This window comes from Lytechinus pictus, chromosome 11 (genome assembly GCF_037042905.1).
Source record: "Lytechinus pictus isolate F3 Inbred chromosome 11, Lp3.0, whole genome shotgun sequence".
Lineage (NCBI taxonomy): Eukaryota > Metazoa > Echinodermata > Echinoidea > Temnopleuroida > Toxopneustidae > Lytechinus > Lytechinus pictus.
Window position 1 is genome coordinate 30,775,121 of NC_087255.1, and position 23,726 is coordinate 30,798,846.

At 35.4% G+C, this 23,726-nt stretch overlaps 1 protein-coding gene across 1 annotated transcript in view; it reads right to left on the reverse strand.

The window, feature by feature from the left end:
* Positions 1–14,961, reverse strand: part of LOC129272120 (cAMP-dependent protein kinase catalytic subunit 1-like) — a 127,432-nt gene extending 112,471 nt beyond the window's left edge. Inside the window, exons 1-2 of the mRNA XM_064107088.1 lie at positions 14,943–14,961; positions 14,535–14,619 (exon numbers count right to left, since the gene is read on the reverse strand). Coding sequence (XP_063963158.1) covers positions 14,535–14,583 — 49 coding nt within the window. The 5' untranslated portion in view covers positions 14,584–14,619; positions 14,943–14,961. The remainder of the gene's footprint in view (positions 1–14,534; positions 14,620–14,942) is intronic.
* Between the last annotated feature and the right edge of the window lie 8,765 nt (positions 14,962–23,726).

The following is a 23,726-nucleotide window of genomic DNA, read 5'->3' on the forward strand; positions in this document are numbered from 1 at the left end:
GTTTTTCGCACGTGTTTCGGCTCTCGAAAATCTTTTGCTTCCAGAATTCAGTCTATACCTAATTTTGTTTACTTCTATCATATAGGGTCCATATGCTTCTATTCATCTTGTTAGTTTATCCAAAATGGTGTTCGGAAGTGAATTTCAGCGTAGATCCAATTTAATATTGACACTCTATACTCAACAACAACTGAGATCATTGTCTGTCCAGTTAATTCATTTACTAGAACTTGAAGTTGAAGACATGACCAAAAAATGAAAAGTAGTGGACGATGCGATGACCAACACAGAACTTGAACATGACAAGAAATGCATGCATAGTACATAATCATGTACATACAATGAGCATATAGAGAGCCTTGAGCTTGGCAAGAGTCAAACCGAAAGTAGCCCGACACAGAGAGGTTATATAATCATGATTCAAATCACGATATCGTTTATTCGAACATTTTCGTACGTGATTCTGCAGAAACGTCTTTCCAAACGCCCCTTTTTTCGTGTTTCATGTTTGTGATTCTAATCATGATTATATTCAATTTCGACTAAACGCAATCGTGATTCTGCAGAATCATGATTTGAATCATGATTCAGATCATGATTCTAGGGTAAAAAAGTGGCGGATAAACGCACCCAAGATTAACACCGGCGTTAGAGTGTGTATCTCATGTGCAATGTTACGCGGTGCTGTTACCGCGGTGTCAGTTTATTTGTGTACAGCATGGAAACATTTCGTTTTTGTCTTTGCTGGAATTGAAGAATACAGAAGCAAGCGCCTGTGTTGAAATAGTATATCTGTTTTATCTCGGCTCACTCTAGATGACGTGAATACGATCTTCTCCTTGCTCTGATTCGGAGAAAGAAGGGGGAAGAGATGCTGGAATTTATTTCCTTTCGACACCCGACTCATCTCTGAACCATCTCTCCTCTCTTTTCCTCTCTTGGTGACTGATTAACATCAATCAAAAGCAAGCTGGATTCCTCTTACCGCAATCGACGTTTTGGTTCGATTTCCAGCAGCGAGAATAGAAGGGTATGGATGAGAAGAGAACGATTGGGAGGATGAGGGAGGAATGGGAGCGGGGGATGGGGGTATATAAGAGGATGGTGATCAGGGGGAGTGATGATGATGATGATGGTGATGATGATGATAACCACGACGGCGATGATGATGACGACGATGATGATAATGATGATGGTGATGATGATGATGACGACGATGATGATGATAATTCAAATTCAAATTCATTTATTTCACTTCCATCAAACAAAAACAAATTGTATACCATATATAAAACATAAATATTTGTATCCGTTGCAAACAAAATTAATTATACATATGTAGTGAAAAAAAAAACACTTAGACGATTTGGGCAACACATTGTAGGTTTTAAATATATATACTATTTTTCAATAGAAATTAAATTAAGATGGAAATGGAGGGACCCACTAAAAAGCAATGCTTGTACAATGTGGGCCCCTCAAGAAATAGATAACACAACAAATAACAAAATAACAAAGTATAAATACAGATAATCAAATGAGAAAAGAATGAATAAATGAGAGGGAAATACTCACAAAATAAATACAAAGTAATAAAAAATATACAGTTTGGTGAAGGACAAAACAACCCGTCCTAAAAATATCTACCCTTCCCACCCCCCCCCCCCAGAAAAACTTGAGAAGAAAAAAAAAGGGAAAAAGGGGGAGAATGCCCTGAGTAGATGGGTGGGTGCTGCTGTACGTAGATAGAACACATGCCGTCGTGGACTCAAGCAAACTGGATTCAATGATGTGTATAAGAGGAGAAAAAATATATAAAATAACCTGGAAAGAATATAATGCACGAAAAATGTGATTGATGCCGTTAAACAAATAACCGGTAGGAAGGCGGATAAGCGGACTGGAGAGGAGAAAATAGAGGAGAGGATAGACACAATAATGAGCACATCTGAGAAGGACTTGTGTCAGATTTTTTTAATAAAAAAAGGATAATAATTTTATGTTTTAATTTTAGTTTAAAGTAATAATGATGATGACTTGACATAATAATGATGATGATAACGATGATAACGGTGATGATAATGATAACGACGACGATGATGATGATAACGGTGATGATGATGATGATGACGGTGATGATGATGGTGATGATGGTGGTGGCGTTGGTGGTGATAGTGATGATGACGATCATGATGATGGTGGTGATGGTGGTCATGATGGGAACGGAGGGGAAAAGATGGGGACAGAAAATAGGATAAAAGGATGACAGGGTGATGAAATAGAGAAAGGAATCTGACAAAAAGGAGAGGAGGAGCGAACGATGAGGAAAAGAGGTGGATGCGATGTAGGTGAGGGGGGGGGGGGAGAACATAAAAAAATAAAAGATAGAGGAGGATGCTAAAAGGAAGGAAAGGGGAAGGGGATTGTGAAGAGGATGCAGGAGTTTATGAGGGAGTGGGAGAAAGGGACACGGGTATAGGATACGGCAGAGACAAAAGCTGAAGGGCGGAGGACGGGAGAAAGGGCGAGGGAAGGAAGAGGCGGTAATGAGGGAAGGTGGGAGGGAGGGGTAAATGGGAGGAGGAAGAGGAATAGAAAGGGTATCTTGAACGGATGATTGAGCTACAAATGAATCAGAGTCCCCATATCCAGGTTACTTTGGTCCTATAACCGCCTCTCCATTATCCCTGACCTGTCAACTTTCTAAACCTGCCCAACATTGAGAAACGGAGGTCCGTGATTGAAGTCTACTTACCATCATCATCTTAATAGTGTACCAGAGACAATAACCATGCAGATAACGACCCTCTAATCAAAGTGTATCATTACGGGTTGTATAATGATCCCCATTAAAGCAGGGAGTAGTAATACAATTGCCCCCAGCCAGTGGCGTACCTGGGATTTTTCACAGGGGGGGGGGGGCAAAACCGTCCGCCAAAAAAAATGACAAGCCAAAAAAAAAAAAAAAAAAAAAAAAAAGGTCTTCAATCACAAATGAAGGATTTCGTACCAGAAAAAAATTTGACAAGCAAAAAAAAAAAAAAAAAAAAAAAAAAGGGTCTTCAAGCTCGTCAGGGGGGCAATAAAGGTCTTCAAGCTCGTCAGGGGGGGGGGGGCAGGGATACGTCCTTTGCATGGGTTGTGGCTCTTCAGGGGGGCAGACTGCCCTCTCTGCCCCCCCCCGTAGGTACGCTAGTGCCCCCAGCGACAAAACAACTAAATTTCTCCCCAATGTTTCTCGTATGATAAAGACCATACAACCCCCTACACCCACGATCAGCGTATGCGAGGAATCCAAATGCCAAAACAGGAAATATATATACAGACCTACTCTAAATTCATATTGATGCTTATATATTTTGCATATGCTGATCCTGCCATAAACCAGGGAACATTTTGAAAGGTATCTGATAGCTCGGGATTATTGTTCTTACCACCTAATATATAAAACTACGGGAAACTCCCTTGACGGGAACTCATTGTTTCGTATTATTATACTACACGCAGTAAAAACGCTGTTTAAAGTTTTATACAACACTGTCTACCATTATGAACATTTACATTAAAATAGTTGTTTAGGATTTAAACACAAATCGTTTTAATAATAATTGTAATATTAATAATTGTAAATTTATATTGCGCAATTTCTATTCGGATATACTCAACTGCGCATTACAATACATAACATATAAGCAGAAAAACAATTATTAACAGGATACGCAAAAATTTTAGAAGTAAATTTAAGTTCGCTAAATCAATCGAAGAAAAATAAGTAAAGATTAATTATTTCTACAAAATACATAACAAAAAAATTTACTTATTTATTAAAAACTCTCTTGAAAGAGGTGGGATTTCAGTTTAGTTTTAAATAAGTTGAAACACCTACTGTAAGGTTCATTGCAGTAAACAGCTTTGCATTAAAAAAAATGAAAGCGTTTTTACTGTGCACGATTCATACTGTAGCATCTTCATCGTGTTCATGAAATGGGTTGTTGTTGCTGTTTTTTTATTTCCGTAAGATTAAAAATATAATACAATTTTACAAATAAAAATATACAGTATATACAAGTATATACGACTGGTAGCCCATATTCAGCTGCAACTATAATTGTTGCTGCTGGTCTTCCATGGGTCCAGTGCAATGTAAGACAATGAAACTAACAAACACAACAATAATGACAAAGGTATCGATGGTAATGTTAAAAACAATAATGATGATAATAATACAAATAATGATAAATATGCTAATAAAATGATAATGATAATAGTACTTTAATAATAACAATATTGATGACAAGATTTTTTTTCTTTTATCTTAATTATGTTGATTAAGTATCACTCTGATCTATCTCATGGGTTTTACGGGAGGCCTATAACAACCCAGTCATACGTCTTAAATAAATGCCCTTCATAAAATAATATACCTATTCATAATGTTTTAAGAGACCAATTGTATTACTGAAATTGTGAGGTGCGCTTGACCCGCCCTCCACAATTACCGGCCACCTATTTCATCGTCGAGTAACTCCCTAAATCTAATTCTCAATTTAAACCCTAGATTTCTTGACAATTTTATCATGCCTGTCTATATTTTACACCGTTCTGAATGGCACATACAAAGGGTATGACGAATCTCTATAAAGGTGTTTAGAAAAGGGATTCTTGGGAAAATCCACTTATCAGTCGGGGGGAATAATAGTATTTTCTAGGGCTAGAGCTTGGTTAAACAGATTACGTCAATTGTATTTACTCGCTTTTATTTGGCTTTCAATTTGAAGCATAATTAACGTGCCAATGCAATCCAAAATAGAGACCATTCGCAAACATAACAGTCTTAAAAACTGGCAATTGTGTTACGGCACCTATATTCATTCATTGTACTATTACAATATAGGCTTATAACGCCATTCCTTAATAAGAACCAAGGCATATGAAAGTAATATCTTTTTTCAATCCATCAAGGATAGCAATCAAGTATGTAATTAAGGTAATGTTAAATGATTGACATTAATGCCCAATTAAGTACAATGAATAAGAGATGGAGAAAAAATACTTTACAAATTGTCTTAATTTGAGAAAGAATAGAATATCATTAAATGATATAAGATAAAACATGCAAATTGTATCATTTAAATATTGCTAAGCATATATGCTTCAATATTAAAATCAAAACTTATATTTTGTGAAAGTGTTTCCTCAAATCATGTTTAGCATTTTGTAGGAAATGATATTTAGGGTTCGACTGAGAGAAAGGAACTTGCATGAATGCTTGCTAGCTGCCTGAACCAAAATCTTACTTGTGCATTTTTATCAAAATGTAGAGTATCTATTCAGTTGTTTAGAGGAGGAACACGTTTATAAAAGAAGTCGATGAAATTGGAAGCAATATTTCAAAGCAACTAGCGAAAAGGAAGTCCTCGCGAAAATCTACAAAATCATTTGCATAGAAATATTATTATTGTTATAAGAATGACGAAGGACGTGAGATCTAACGATAAAACAGGCATGCGACAAGAAGCAAATAAACTGCCAGATGATGGGACGAGAAGAGAAATTGGAAGAGCAGTTTCTCCTTTACATCATCCTAATAAGCTTGATAAGAATCGAATGTGGTTTAGCAATCCGAAATAAACTACATCAATCTTCATCACATTTTGAAGTGGGTTTCTTGGAGGGGTATGGGAAGACGTACACCCCCTCCCACACACACGAACTCACATATATATTAGAACAAGTGATTCGGGGGGGGGGGGGTCAGAAAATTATATCAAATTTTACCACTTTCATTTCCTTTTCTCTTTTTTCCTTAGTTGTGAATTTGTTTTGGGGTCCCCAATCCCCCTATCTGTACACCAGTATAAAGCGCCATAACATTTACGAAAATTTCACACTACGAAGGGATCAATAGTACATACTCCCTCCACTCACCTGCGCACATCCCACACAAGATCACCCACACACAAAACAGAAACAAACAAACAAACAATAAAGACAATAAAATCACCAAGGAATGGTTCGTCCTCAAAGCCAAATAGAATATAAAGCATAAGTCAAGTTGGCTCATGAAACTGACACAGATGATTATATTCATATCCATCATCTTGCTTTCATATATAGACCTATTTATATCTCGGGGTTTTATTCTCGATCGAACTTTTCAAAATGAGACCGCAGCTATCTGGCGTGTGCGACTAATAACGAGATACCGAAATAAAGAGTTACCTTGGATTATTCTTGATAAACGGAGTGGTTTTGAGATGAAAATATGAATTATATAAACCGCAAGCACAGGGAAGTGTGTCTGCATTTAATTCTGGTAGAAAATGGTGACAAAGGTTTCCTCACATCATGCCAATGCAACAGGCAGCTAGACGTTCTTGAAATGAATTTAGGTGAACTGATCCTGCATAATAGTTTGCATAGGCCTATATTAAATCAAGCTTTGATTTTATAATATATCAATAAAAAAACACAAACAACGCCCGAGGACAGATTTCATTTTTAGGAGAAATTTGTTTTAACAATATAAATAAAAACTTTCCCAGTTGTACTTTCCCAAGAGTAAATCCAATGCATTTTGAAATCATAGAAAATAAAAAGAGTATATGATTAAGCGTGTGAGCCAAGTCCATGATGATTATTAAGTATATCTATATAATGATAATTTTCCTTCTTTTGGGACACTTTTTATGGAATTCCGTGACATACAAGATGGGTTTATGGAAAAGCAACAAAATCTTATTTTAAACCATGATGGCCCGTATTTTAAAGTCAGGTTTAACCCTAATAAGACTGGGGGCTGATTCACCCCCCCCCCCTCGACATTTTTCGCGATAAATCAGCTGAGCAACATTTTTTGACCGCGTCGTTCGCTGACTTTTTACTTTCAAGTCTTTTGAGACCAAAATTGCGACCCCCGGGTACGCGGCGGTTTAGAAATAATGCAACATTTCGTAAGTGCATGCAGACCCCCAAATTGCTCAAAAACGTGAATTCGTGTACAAATCCAATGCAAATAGTGTTTTTAGCCAAAAATCATAAATGTTTCATTATTTTTTCTTTTACTGAATTAAATGAATTAATCTCATCAATTAAAGTGCCCGACAATTTCCATTGAAAAAACATTTTAAAAAAAAGTAAATTTAAAAAAAAAAGGAAATACATAAGAAATTTAGAAAACAATAAAATACATAAGAAAATTAATGGGCTGTTGAAATTTTTCACATTACATTTGATCGGATTCTTATGAAGTGTCTGTGAACCAAAAATTAGCATTTTAGGGCTTTATTTATTTAATTAGAGCAATTTTTTTTTTTTTTACTCATAAGTTAGCATAATTGATTAGCAATGAGACTTCGCAGAATTTGATCTCACAGTTTTGTACATTATACTATGGGTAACGTGCGTGTCAATTTTCGTCGCGATCGTGTCTTTGACGGCCGAGATCTTTTTTTGGGGGGGGGGCTGAATCAGCCCCCCCCCCGTCTCCTTGGGCGTCGAAATAGCCCAGTCTTTTTAGGGTTAAATCTCCGGTCTATAACTGTAGTTAAACTATGGACAGCCAATTGTGACTCAAATCTCAAACAGCAGATATTCAATTTACTAGCTCACTCGACTCTCAAATCATTCTTAACTGTTTGGGGAGGATAATGAATTAGTTGTCTTCACCATTAAAGAATTAGCAAAGAAGCTCAAGTAAACAGAAGAAACATTCAATATACGCAATATTTTGACATTTCGGTTGCTCATATTTTTAGCACAGTATTAAGTGAAACCCTACTTGAGAATACGGGCAAATTTGGCCAAGAGATGGACTTGGGTAATTGTTCTTGACTAGACCTATACTTCTGATGTCGTTTATCAGTTTATGCTCCTTTCTAATATTGAACCAAGAAGTGCGTACGTGCGTCTATAATTCCACGAACTTAGCTCTCTGGTATAATTTGCCAAACCATGTTAAATGGGTATACATAGAAATAAACATCAAGGGTAGGTATAATCAACTCCAAGAACGTTTCCGTTTTGGGCCTAAAAATAGTCTAAAAACTGAAACCGAACTCGCTCGACATGTATTATTTCCTGCTTATTTCCCTCATTGAAACACAAAGATCATCCCATGCCATAACCACTGTTATTCCATGAATAATAAGATCGTCTCAGGGTGCCTGGGAGATGAGGAACTCTATTTTTAGAATAGATTTGATTGATATAAGCCTAGGGGATACATAATGCATCTTATAGTCGCTCTATATTTGGTTGGCATCTTGATTGGAAAATATTCAATATGCAAACTGGTAATTTAGAGCGATTATCTTGGCGGGAAGAGAGGTGCAGTATGCATTTTGCTAGCGCTGCTTGCATGCACGTCGTCTTTTAATGTTCTGATGATCGAAGCATATTAGTCTGACGGTGGTTGTAATTACCTGTATAACATATAGCATTTATGATTCGCTAATGAAAATCATATATGTATTACTTCTTCACTACTACTTAGTTGATCATCCCTAACTACTATAGTAATATTTATTAAAATTATGTACATGTACTTATGAACTGAAGATATTGAAGGCAGATGTAAAGCATAGCAAAAAAAGGATTAAGAAAATATTCAAAAGCAAGAGAGGACACATCTTTTTCCATTCACAATTCTATGAACTGATCAAGTATTTACTATCCAACAAGTATATTATTTAAAGGAGATCCAGCCTTGGCCATTAAATGTTGTATTGGGAAGGAGAAAAATAAATTAAACAGAGTGGTGAAAGTTTGAAAGAAATCGGACAAGCAATAAGAAAGTTATAGCTGCTTTAAAATTTAGATCACTAATACTATGTAGATTTCAAATTGGCAACTGGGTAAGTAAATTATGACAAGGGGCAAGGAAAACTTTCCCTTAGGTCATGTACTTTATTAATAATACTTGTATTTAAGAAACGCTATTCACGTTTGTACCATAGCGCTTTACAAAAAATTACATTGAATACAATAATAATACAACATAATCATAAACCATACAAACAAAATAAATCATGCATTAAAGAAATATGACTACTTTAATATCAGGGATTTGTGGTTTTCTCCTAAGTACCCATTCCCCTGGGGCAGAAATCTAAATAATTATAACCCAGGTAGTATATTGTTTTATGTCCTCATGAAAGAAAAATATAATTTGAAATAAAACTTTTGGAAAAAATTATATTTTAGCCATAATATGTATTGGGAGTACATGGAAGAGTAGTCATTGCCTTACATCACTATGACATCCCATATGCGGCCAATTTGAAGTCTCCATGGGTATAGTGATTACCAATATTTACAACTTTTAAAAATTCATAACTTTCTTGTTGTTTGTCCAATATTGTTCAAACTTTCACCTTTCAACTTGTCTGATTTTTCTTTTTCTTATAAAAACAAGTTTTTATTTGGGTTGGATTCCCCTTTAAAATCGCAAGCAGTGAATATGATATAACATTACAGTCGTGAAAGATATACAGCTTATCTGGATCCCCAAAAGCAACATAATTACATAGTATAATGATTATACTGCATTATTTTGTTAGTCTTTGTAGACGTCAGTGGAAGATGTACATGGTGGAGAGGGAGAGAAGGGGGGGGGCAGACAGGCAGAAGAGAGAGAGAGAAAGAGAGAGGAAGGAGGGTGACTCCTTTGATTATGCGCCAGTATTAAAGTTCAAATCAGATTCAAGTGGTAGTAATTACCACCCGGTCCTTAACCCCGTTTGTTTGTCATACCATGGAGCTATAGCTCTATGGTCATACAAATATTCCATAGTTGATAAGCAAAAAGGTAAAATTCATAAAGGCCTGTGCATATACAAAAATAACAGATATTACACAGTACTGGTTGTGCAATAATTATGTAAAATGGAACAGCTATTGTCTTTCCCCTAGATGACAAATATATTTTGAAAAAAATAAATGAAAAGGAACGGCCCCGATTACTATAATTCCAAAATTTATCTGGTCAAAGTAATTAATAATCATTTCTTTAATTCCCAAACGAAAATGATATTTTAACAGATGATATATAAGTAGTATAAAGCAAGGTGCATTTTAAAATTTGTTCATATTTTGTGTCAGAAAGAAAGAAGTTTCTGTGGCGTATCAGTCGCATTTATTCATATACAACAATCATGATCATGTAATTAAGACCAAATTCACGAAACCCGTTAATTTGGTTTACTTTCATTACCTTTTCTATTATCATGCATACGATGAATCAGTACAGAATATGATCATTCATTCAAGGCATGGATTTGGGAAGGGGGCGTGTCCTCAAACCCAAAACAGACCCCCTTTTTGTCATATTTGTGAGAAGTATCTCTCCCCTTTAAAACGTAATGTTAAAACTATCATCTATTGGTGAATAGGTGAATGCGTCTATTGTAGTATATAATAACAATTTTAGAATTGCTTAAAAAAATGTTCCCTGATAATGAAATCCTGACTCACATAGAGTAGACTTGACTTAAACGTCCTGGTTCAATCAAATTTCATGGAATAAGTTTCGTTTCATTTCGTTTCATTTCGTTTATTTCCATTTTCAACAATTACAGTTTATTTTGTACATTTTAACATATAAATAACAAAACATATTTCAAGTATTCCTTTACAAAAATTATATTCAAGATTATTACATATCAGGTTGGAAATGGAGGAGGCTGCTAAAAAGTTATCTCCATAAACTACATGTATCCAAGGACATTCGAATTTTATAGGGTGTTATGAAATATCTGATAGTGTCCTCGATGAAAAATTTCACAAATAAATTCGGCATAAAATATACGAATAGGCGAAATGAATTTTGTTTATATAGGCCTAATGATAGCACAGAGAGATGGATAATATGAGGTTATTTGTCTTGTTTTATAGCGTCTATCATAATTATCCGGGGTGTACATGTAGGTGGATATGACCAGGATGTATTTTGGGGCGATAAGAGTTCTGATTGTTTTATTGTTTTTATAGTTATTCATTTATTTGAAGTTCAATATTATCTTGAAGATTTTAATTTCAATACTTTGGGATTTAAAACATATTAAAGAACAATAATGGGTCGAGTTTAGTTCCCTGTGGGACACCTTATACGGCTTATGTATTAAAACTATAAATAATATTTTCACCACGCTCTTTCCCTGTCATAACATAGGCTGACATTCAACAGAGAAAGCTATATATAACTAGGACACTGGGTTCAATGTGGCGGATTGAACCGGTAATTTGTATTTAGTGGAATATTTTCTAAGAGTGTAAAAACAAAATGCATCTAGCCAGGATCTTGTCGGAGGAGAAATTTCCACAAATTAATGACACAGGCGACGTAGAATGATTATTACCATCATTGTGAGTCACGACGAGTTTGATTTTTTTTTCTTCTGCATAATGTGAGAAGTATAATCTGATAATATACAGTTTAGTGAAAGTTCGGTTTTCGTTATTTATATACTTGACACAATTTTACAATCATTCACACAGGATTCCACATTCAAGTTTCAGTTTCAACTTATATCTTTTAACACCAATCTTACTATGACATTTCTGCTTGCTGTCTTTGCTACTATCATGACTACATATCGTGTATTTCCTCCATTTATCATGTACATGTAGAACTACTCCTTCCAAATATATAGGCCTAATATGCTATTACTTTTACTATTATGGCTATGCATCGGGGTCCTTTCATGAAGCTGCTCTTAAATTACATACGACTTAATTATTCATTCATTATTTCCAGTTTTGTTTCGTCAGAACAGCCTCTTTAGTTGACAAACTGCTATCACACGATACCACTATCACTCATGCCAATCATTCTGATTTGAATCAGATACAGTTTATGATCTATGTAGATTAGAATTATCAACTGCATCTTCAAACATCTGAATGCCAAGTAAGTCCAAATATGATTAGGGGAAGAGGGAATTCACTCCAAAGAAAAACAATGGGTATGTAATTTAGAACAGTAACAGATCGCTGCTAATAGCGTATCGAATATGCTCATGTGCATTGATTGAAACAATCAATACACTTTCACAAATTTATTCTGCATTTTGTTCATCATGATCATGGCGGGAATGGTAAATGAACACTGCACTATAATAATTGTGTTACAACTATACACCACCAGTGTTTTCAGACCACCACATCAAACATTAACACCAGCGTTAAATTCACGGTGTTCGTTCAACACTCAATAATAATAATAATCCGTTTTTTAATATAGCGCTTAATACATCGGAACAACGTGTCTAAGCGCTTTACAGAAAATTATTATTACCCCGGTCATCGGATTCAATCAGTCATTCCCGCACACAATGTGTGCACATCCTCCACTCCCTGGGTAGTATTCCAGTCAGTCGCCGGTGAGGCGCACACAGTACTGGACAAGCTACAATGACTTTCACATCCTACCGGGTACCCATTTAGCACCTGGGTCGAGAGTGGCAAAGTGTGGATTAACGCCTTGCCAAAGAACGCCAGACCGCGGTGGGATTCGAACACACGACCATCTGTTTACAAGGCGAGAGTCAGAACCACTACACCACGGCTCCTCCACATATACCACACTGTGTATGTTATTTTGATTTGTTGGTGTTATATTAAAATCCCATGGTGTATTTTAACGCCCGAAGGTGTGGTCATCCTTGAACACCCCTTATTATTGTTCTTGACACCTCAGTTGCACGTCAAAATGGGACATATTTTGCTTGGAAAGTTAAACAATGATTCGATGAATCCCATGCAAGCAAAATTGAAGCATGTATGCATAATACCATTGATTCGGTTGATCTAAATGTAAAGGGAATCTATATTCTGTCACACTGCGAAACGTATTCCAAATCAACCAATAACTGAAAAAATATACAACTCATTTCGATATCATTTCCATTCACTTGTATTGTGTGTGTCCGGAGTTATACAAGCTCTTATACATTATTCCTATTTCAACCGGAAAGCAGGCACCGTTTGGAAACCCGAACACCGGATGACAAAAATAGCAAAAACAAGTAAAGACAATATAACTTTCTCTGGCTTCACTATTTAGTTATCGGGAGGTTAAACAAGATTACTCGTTACCATGGCATGCAGGATTTACCGCGGTTTAAAGAATCCGGGATTAAAAAGTATATTTAAAGGGACAAGTCGGTGTCCTTCGATATAGTTCCTCGAAACCCACCAGCATGACCAGCACATTTTGCTGGGTGTGCTACGATATGAACCAATTAAAGGTACACAACATATTGCTTCGGAAGTCAGAGTGCGTTTACATGCGGGAGGTAAAATAAAAAAAGGGGGCTTCTAACTCCAAATACATTTTAAAGGTGAATTGTGTACTTAGGAGGCTGCGATGAATGCAAGGAATGCTCCCCAGGGAGTGGAAATTGTGCACTTTTCGTGCGGAATTGAAATGAATCCAATGACCGGGGTAATAATATGCTGTAACGCACTTTGAGCCATTCTGGGAAAAGCGCTTTCTAAAAATTGGATATTATTATTATTATTATTAAAATCATGTAAAGCTACAAGTCAGTGAGCTTCGGAATAAACAAGAAATACTAACCTTTTTATATTATGTACAGAACAAAAAGAGAGCGTTTCAGTTCGACGAATGTACTAATATTTGATAAAATTTTGTTCAGAACGTGGTTTCCAAGTTGAATAGGCCGAAAACAAACCATGAGGTGTAATTGGTGTCAACAATAAATATTATGTCGTATATATTGAAAGTGAGATCAAGTCACATATTTACTATTACGATGTATATTTGATATCCGTTTATAACCATTTTGTGTTACAAACCCATTTAAATGCAGATAATAATCATGGTCACGAATTACCCCTATTCGTTTTTTTAATCATGAAAGTGTTGCCAACCATAATCAAGGCATAATAATAATTATAAAAGATGAGATAGAAGCGTTTTATTGTGAGTAAAACGTTGTGAGTACCGAATGGAATAACGTTAAATATTTATATTGTAGGTGGTGATACTAGTATACGTTAAACGTACTAGTACAAGTTTACACTTAAAACAAAATAAAAACAAGTTTTATTTCATTTTTAAAAATAGCAATGTTTGCCATCTGGTGTCCAATAAATTATGCAAACTCGAAGTGCATTGAACTATTACTTCGTATCTAGTTCATTATGTTTAAAACACGAATAGATGGGTCATTCTGAATAGAAAATGGATCAATGATCGATGTTCTCCACAATGTTGAACAATAATTCCCCACAATATACATCATTACTCATGGGTACACAAAAATAGTGATGGCTAAAATCATTTCTAAATCGGGACATACTGACCAATACCACACACCCACAAACACACCGCGTTTGTTATCAAGGCATCTAATAAATAGGCTATACACTCGATCATCAAACAACGTTTATCTCTCTTCTGAAATTCATCATGGACTTTGTTTCCAGAAACAATCGTAAACATATACTAATCGAATTAATAAACCTTTGCACGGACGTCGAGTTTAAAGGGGAAGTAGATTTCGACTTACTTTGCTTGTCCCATTGGGCGACGTGTGGCGAGCCCTTGCCCTTGGACATGTCGCCCGACTGGTCTCTGCTAAATCGAAGACGAATCTGAAGAGATAAAGACAAATAGAATTGAGCTATCCAAATTATGTATCACTTAATTGGAGATGGGGAAGAGAGAGCACGTCCAAAATGATTAGGTGCCCAGTAGGGGACCAAACTTGAGTTATCGTCTGCAGATATAGTCTCCGTATTAATCCAAGGTTAGTTGATGTCAGACGAGTAATAATCCAGATATTAAAACCTAGAGGCCGATGATGAGGTGCTTGAATACCTAAGGATGGTATCAAACTGGGACCAAGAAGCGGTTATCAGCTGAGAGATGCTTTTTAAAGATATAGAATAATGAATATAAGTAGCTGCGAAGCAACCTGCGGATCGTCGAATCTTCCCTCGCCCGAGCCGCCCCAACCGAGCACTCTCGTGTGCTCGCTCTATTGTCCTCTCCGCGGTTGCACGGTCCAAAGAACTCGAATAAAAGCAATACACTCGTACAAACCTTACTTAAATAATATCAACAATACCTCAAAGGGTCTTTCCTTTACTAAACACAGACGGTATCATGGAGAAAGTGAAAGGAAAGGTAAAAGAATAGAATTATACGAACCATTGTGTATCTGCATGTGAATGCAGTGTTACTGGTAATAATTCCATTCACGGACTTCTTTCGCGGAATGAGCGCAAGACGATGCGAACCTGCTTGTCTCTCACAAAAATTGATCAGCTCACAGACTCGGTACGTATAATATTCGCGCGGGTCTGAAAAAGGAGAGAAAATAATGTTCCAGAGAAGTATATCCGAATGGGTATAAACACAATTGAAATCGCAGGCTTTTTCTTCTTCTTTAGATTTATTTTCTCACAGTTGAATGCAAAGATGCCGAACAACTGAAAAAGGTCAGCAATATTTTTGTTAAGGTTTCTGTTTGCCACGAACCGGCCACGAAGCAAACTCTCCTTTTCGTGTCTTTTCCCCTTTATATATTTTTGTTTATCAAATTTTGAGAACAAAATGCCCCCCATCTAAAACAAAATCCTGGATAATAACTTTCATTGGATTAACACTCTTTAACAAACTACAATTAGTAAACATGATTAGATGAAATCGTGAGCTTGATATGATTTTGTTAATAAGTATTATTTACTGCTTTAGTTGTATTCAACAAGATTTTTATTTCTGAGTAGAATGACAATGACGAGGTATACCACCAATCTGTTATTCTCCAAATATAGTCATTTTTAGTATAAATTGGGTATTGTTTGTGGGGTTTATAGATTCGGGTGGGGAACCAGGATGAGGAAGGGGGCGCGTGGGGACATGTCCATGTTAATAGTTAACACAACTTTAGTATTAACGCAATATAGGCCTAGACATTAAATTATACTTCCACTGCTTGAAAGAAACATTCAATATTGTTCCATGATACGCACTCTAAATTGCAGGGATTTAAAATTAATCTAGATGGACTGCATTTATAGGGATCAATCGAATTGTGGATTTAGTTTAAATCTTAAAAAACACTTGAGGGATATATCTAATACTTTGAGATTTAAAAAATGAATCTGTAGGATTCAAACTAAATCCAGAATTCGATCGGTCCCTTATTACGGTCCGTCTGGATTTATTTTTAATTTCTGCAAATTAGAGTTACGGGGTTCGAATCCCTGCTCTAATCATGACTCAGTTGGTAGAGCAAAATTGTCGTAGACCTTGCAGCTCCACGCCTTTCCCAATAAAAAACTTTAGACGATATATGGGGGGATAAATTATCGACAGCAAACTGGAATAAAATTTAACTTAACTTGCCATTTATAGGCGTGAAAGACCAGTAAATCTATTTGACTTGAATCTATATAAATAGCTCGACTCTGAACCTGATGTTTTATTGTTAAATAAACAAAGGTAAATATACGTGTAACCCGTGTCATCAGTTCACGTGAGAAGGCTGTATGACGGTGTCAAGTGTCACGTGATCAAGTCTGTCATTTGCATTGGGGTGACCACCCTTTGGTTTTTTTTATTGAAGAGAAAAGGAAAGGATAATTTTATTATTGGAAAGAAAAAAAAAGAATTCTGGAGGAAAATAGATTATAGGTTTTCATGATAATGCTATACTACTACTGACAATGATCTTTTTATTATCATTATTAAAATGCAAGCAAATTAACCTGGACCATGTCCCCATCCCTTCCATAGAAGGTGGCACCGCCCCTGATCAAGAAAAGCTCAGTCACTTTATCACTGCAAATGAATTAGGTTTTTAATTGAAAAGATATGGGAAGACTGGATTTACATGAATGAAAAAGAAAGGATAATACCACAAAGTGATGAATTCTGAGTCCGAATTGAATTGATTCCATAATAATCGATACAAGGACGTTACGTGATTATTTGGTAATTTTAGAATTGTTAATTGACAAATAGATTGGACAAGTGACCATGTTAAAGAACTATTAACGACAAATTATTTGTTCTTTATTGCAACAATGACAAATGGATTATTCACATAGTTAAATGGAAGTACATTTTAGATTCAAATACTTGAAAGAAAGTCCATGATAGAATACATGAATATCAGAACGAGTACAATATGAGGGTGAAGAATGGAAAAGATCGATGGAGAAAAAAAGAAGGAACAAGAAATAAGCAAAAAAGGGAAGAGAGGAAATGAAAACGAAAAAGAGAATGCAAAAAGGTATATATAGAATAGTGAATATCTGATGATGAGCTATTCTAAGTTGACAAAATTACACAAATTGACTTAAACTGGGAAGTGGAATCACTGATGTGGTGGATTATTAGTCAGCCCCTTGTCACTTTAACTCTCCAAAATCGGTTAAATTTACACTGTCAAACTTTGTGTGGTTTCGAAACGTTTCCAAGGCGACATAAAAAAGGAGTAAAAAATGGAGCATTATAGGGTGGCAATGTTTTCACGTTCAATTAATAATTGTTTACAAACTTCTAGTTACCATAGCAATATATGAATTTATTTATGGAAGGCTGTTTATTCATCCTTGACTATACTGAGATCATTCCTGTGTTAAAAAAAAGAACGTTGAAGAACGTATTACAAATATCGTTTCCTTGAAAAATTAGAGAAAGCATATATACTAGGCCTGAAAAACAACAACAACCGAATTTTTGTGCAATTGCTGCATGGTCGAAATTAGTCTAATGCTACAACCTACTACCATTTTCTGAACCAAGAATATCCAAACTGTAAATTGTTCGAAGCAAAATTGTACGCATTCATGCATATGAACAACAAAACTGTATTATACATGAATATATAATTTAATTTATTTGAAGGTTATTGACTGTGTGTAGAAAAAACTCGTTTCATATTGGTTGAATTAGATAGTGAAAGAATAAGGAAAATAAAAACATGCAAAAATAATAAGTAACATATCGTTGAAATGATCATCAAAGAATGAATTTCATTCTTATGAACTAAAAAAAAAATAATGTGAACGATTATGGGAAATTTATTTCTTTTTATATTTCAAATTCCATTGATAAAGTTCAAGCAATAATTACAATATCAGGGGCCGCGGAAGCGGGGGGGGGGGGGGGGGCTTCAGCCCCCCACTTTTTTCCAAAACCATGTACAAAAACGTAAAAATGACCATATGATTGTGATTTTTTGCATGGTCAGCCGCCCCCCCCCCCAATTTGAAAACCGTTCCGCGGCCCCTGAATGTAAAATGATAAAACTGTCTTGAGATAGGATTTATATAGAGACCACCCAGTTCTATTTGACAAAAGGGTCAAACATCAGCCGAAGTCTTATCTCTAAAGGAAGAAAGTGAAGAGAAAGTCTAGCACAACGATGATTCATGGGATATTGTTTCAGTGAATTAATGATAAAAATGGATGATTGTTGCATGATACTACGCTAAAAGACTTCTGATGAAGGTAAGTCGTGTAGAAAAAAACCCCAATGGTTTAGTGTTAGGAGTTGTCGACATGGTAGAAGTAAGTGTAAAAGTTATAGGCCTAGTTATCGACATTAGTAATTTATAGTTACGAAAAATATATTTCCAGTCTGAACATGGTGGATGGGACTTACGGCTGAGAGGGGGGGGGGGTAGGGGTGGTGTTTTAGATAATTATTAGAATATAGTGGGCACATAATTGTTGCTGGATGTCGGGTGCATGGGGTATATATTCCACCAATGACTTTACAACTTTACCTACCATATGCCTACCCGTTGTTTATAAACTATTCCCTTTCTATTCATTCGTTTTATTTGTGTATGCGTGTGTGGGGGTGTGTGTGTGTGTGGGGTCAATATTTGTTTCTTTGATTTTAGGGAATTTCCTTTTCAATTTTTCCCTTTCCGGGGGGAGGGGTCCCTTTAATCACATTGATCTAAGGTAAACCATCGAAATCTAACACATTTTCCATCTTAAGTACTCAACAAAACTTAATGAAGTATATTAATCTCAATGAAATTCATTCAAAAACAAAAGTTTGGCGGGGGTTGTTGCTCGACCTAATTCAAGTGTTCGATCTCATTCAAGATCTGTATCTATTGAGAAATACGTGTAAAAGTGCAGGTTTAGCTAACTTCACCTTGTAATGGTAGAATACTTAAACACACGACCCGTTGATTATTGTCATGCCGGATAATGACAAATGACATACACACCTGTTCTGTAACGCCAATGGCACATTGAATTGACAGCTCTCGGTGACGCCATTCCCCACAATGTCAAAGCTGAAAGTCACCACCTTACTTATTTCATTTTCCTCCATACAGGCCCTAAAGAAGATTTTTTTCAAGTAGTTTGATCTATCTATGTACCCATATCTATCTATCTATCTATCTCCCCCTCTCTCTATATCTATCTATCTATCTTTCTTTCTATCTACCCATCCACCCACCCATCCATCCATCCATCCATCCACCCACCCATCCATACCTCCATCTATCCAACCATCCATCCATCCAACCATCATCCATCCATCCATCCATCCATCCATCCATCCATCCAACCATCCACCCACTCTTTCATCCATCCATCTCTGCCTATCCGTCCGCCAACCCACCTATCTATCTATCTATCTATCTATATATGTAGTATGTATGTATCTATCTATCTATCAATATCGATTATTTTCACCCGATTTCTGAGAAAGCATGAATGACTATAAGGAAGCAACCAGAAGCCTGTCCACAACTAACTATATAATCACACGGAATTTGGGAGTCAATCAGTCCACGTCACCGATGACGTTATTGGATGTGTCGTGATCTATAATTTATGGTAAAATTGTTTTGATGAAAATGCCCATTGTCTCTCAAGATCTCATTGATCTTGTGCAATTTCGCTCCCCTAAATTTCATTCGGTGTCTCCGAAGGGATATCCAAGTTCTGAATTTTGGCACTTGGTGTAGGCAATGCGTCAGTAACCATGGTAACTGGCAACAAAATATGATTTTACCCATCTTCTTATCATACCTCAAAACTCACTTTTGAAATTCACTTTTTTGTATATTTACTTTAAAAAGTTCGATTTTCAATTGGAATTGTATATTAATTCGGAGATAGCATTAGCATGTATATCAAGGCAAATTCTTGTAGTATCTTAATTCTGTTACTTCTGCTTTTCTTAATACCTTTTCCCTTGTTCTTCATCTTGAATTTTCTTTCTTTACTTCACTTTCATATCCCCCTTTCTTACTCGGTAGCTCATTAATTTGGTGCTTTACAAATATTATCATTATTCTCATTATCAATATCATTTAAGATATTTCATATTCAAAATAACACTGGCTGATATGTTTTTGACATTCTTATGTGATGTCGATCAAAGAATATCATTTCGTTCCTAGTTCATATTCTCCATCCACTTTCATGAAAGTCATCTTCAATACAGTATCACATCTATAAAAATCATACTATAATTTCAATGTAAAGCGCTTAGAAACACAAAGTATCAAGCACTAATAAATATAACTATTATTGGTATTTCAAGCATTTGTTAGTTGACATGAATCAATGGACTATAAAAAATCACTGCCATACGAAGTTCAATGTGAGATACTGTGTATTCAAAGAGAAACATAGATAAATACCTTGCTCAAGGGCATAAGGCATTTATAAGTGTAAACACAGGTTTGAACCCATGATCCTTTCACAGCAGAGCACTATTACCAATCAACTTCATCTGCAAACACACACACACCGACCCATACAGACCATCGACAAACACAATATTATTCCCTAAAATGACAACAAAGTTAATCTACACATGTGAGACTCTTATTGATATTTTAGGCACCATAGACCTATTAATTTATCATTTTGCATTTATTTCAACATGGACTGCACATGAGACTAACAATATAAATAAAATGAATCTTACAACATGACACTTTTTTTCTTTTTAATACTAACAATTTTAAAAAGTATCAAGTTATTATACATTAAAATATGACATCGTATCAAAGGAGAGAGCAAAAATGTATTTCATAATAACTAAAAAATATATTAGTCTTTAAAAGGTATACAATCAACAGCAAATAATATAACAAAAAGAAATGGACACATTCTCACATGAAATAGCATTAACTCTTCTGTTACTTATGAGTTGGAAATTTTGTAGAACTGTAATTTGAAAAGTCCTGGGGAGAAGTTAGCACCTCTACGGATTATAGCAAAGCTGAAATGTTTCTAATCTTAGGTGGTGTTGTTGCACAAATACATCTTCTAGCAGATTTTCATTAAAAAAAGTAAAAATCTGCATGCGCATTGTAAAAAAAAGGAATTCTCTATCCATTCCTACTTTATTAGAGATACCTTCATTCGTTCAAAATTATGGATTATGGATTGAACATTTCTTTTTAATTATTGTTTTAGGCCATTTCCTGTGGATGACCAACAAATAAATAAATTAGAACACAGAAGAGGAGTTCTACCAATAAAAACTTCTTATTGAAATTCAAGAGACTGGATTCTGATTGGCTGATAGTAAATTTGTTATTGAAATTGTGCATTTGGTAAAAAACTGGACCTAGATCTTAAGGAATCAATATAACTTTGAATGAAAAAAAAAACTGTCAAAACTTAGTGTTACAGGAACATTAAAAAATGTGATGTTAAGAGATATGGAAGGGCCATTTGATCTTGAGGGATCATTGAAATTCCCTGATTGAAAAAAAAATATGTCAAAACTTCAGAATAAAAAAATCTAAAGAGAGAATAATGTTAAGAATTATAGCCAGAACCACTTTTCAAAAGATCTTGCTGTGAACAATACATGCCCCAATTCTATGACAGTTTTGTTCTGATTTATTTCAGCTTATAACAGTATTGCCACCAGTTTTATGAAACAGGGATCTTGGTCTCAACTTTTCATGTTCTTGGGGGATTCAATGAAATCTATCATGAACTTCATGGGTTCATCACCACTTGGTCTTCAGCTGCATTGGATACTTTCTTTTTGATCTCATCCCAAATGGTCTAATCCTGGCCCTCGTCTTACAAAGAGTTGCGATTGATTCTATCAATCCTAACTATTGACGGCCAGCATCGTCAACCAGTATTATGCATGTTTGTTCAAAATATTTTCTAGCTATGATGTATATTCATACATTCACTGTTTTCTTGAAAATTCTCTATGATTTTCTTTGTTTTCAAAGGACATTGTGTAAATTTCCTGAAGAAAAAAAATTATGACAGTGATGGATTTCCATATACTTGAGATTGATTGGATCAATCGTAACTCTTTGTAAGACGGGGCCCTGGTCCGTCTACAACCATTTTATCTATTTGGTCTGATTGCCATTAAGCCCATTCACCATTACGACTCATTACAGTTAGGCTATACACATTTTGTTTTATATCCACTTGGTCTAATGCCTCTTAATCTTTATGACTTAATGAAATGTTTATGAACCATATTCTTATTTGAGAAAATAAAACAAATAATGAGCACACAAAGTGGAAATTAGACCATCTGGGTCCCATCACACGAAAGTTAGCGATTGATCATACGCTTGATTTTCACAATTAATTTTACATTGTAGTCAATGCAATCAGTCATAGAAGAACATCTACAATGATTGCTAAGCTTCGTGTTACAGGCCCCGGGACATTAGATTAAATGAGAGTTAGACCGAGTATCAGAAAAAGTGTAGAGTAGAACAAACAACAACCAGACCGAATTGATAGTAGACAAACTGAGTATAGCCTATAGACTGTCTGAGAAGGAGACCAACAGCTTGGAGACCAAGTGAATATATACCGCTTAGTGTACTTGGGCCAATCAGTTGAAACATAAGCCTAAGGGATGCTCCCGGACGAAGATATTTATATCTCAATAAATATAGTAAAATTCACAGAGCAAAATGCTGAAAATGTCATCAAAATTGGATAACAAATAACGAAGTTATAGAATTTCATAGATTTGCATTATTCCGGTGAAACAGTTCTAGGCATGTCTTCATGGATATTTATTAGGTGGGCTGATTATGTCATATCCCCACTTGTTCTTTTGTATTTTATCATATGAAATTAGGTCTATTCAAAAATTTTCTACCAAGAACTAAAACAATTGGATTGACAACTAATTAAGTGCATTAGTAATTTCTTGCTGAAACTTATTTCATAATAATGGAGACACATCATTTACACATTTATGAAAAAATGAAACAATTATGATTTCATGTAATAACATAAGAAAAAGGAAAGTGGGGATGTGACATCATCAGTCCACCTAATGAATATTCATGAAGACATGCCTAGAACTGTTTCACCAGAATAATGCAAATCCTTGAAATTCAATAACTTTATTATTTGTTATCCAATTTTGATGAAACTTTCGCATTTTGTTCTGTGAATTTTACTCTATTTATTTAGATATAAAAATTTTCAGCCCGCAGCATCCCTTTAACTTACATGAGACTATAATATATCATTGTTATTTGTTTGGCATCATCTGTGCCTGGGAGGCGAAAAGCAAACTGAATCACTATGACCCGCAGGTCTCTCCTCCTGATATAACTGATTAAGGGAGTGCAGGTGGACCACTACACCAGGGTTTCCCCCTACTCTTATACGAATAGTGCAGTGGGTTCATAACATGAAAAGGTGGTAACTCTCTTCTACAAGGGGCCTCCATTTAACATCCTATCCAAGGGAT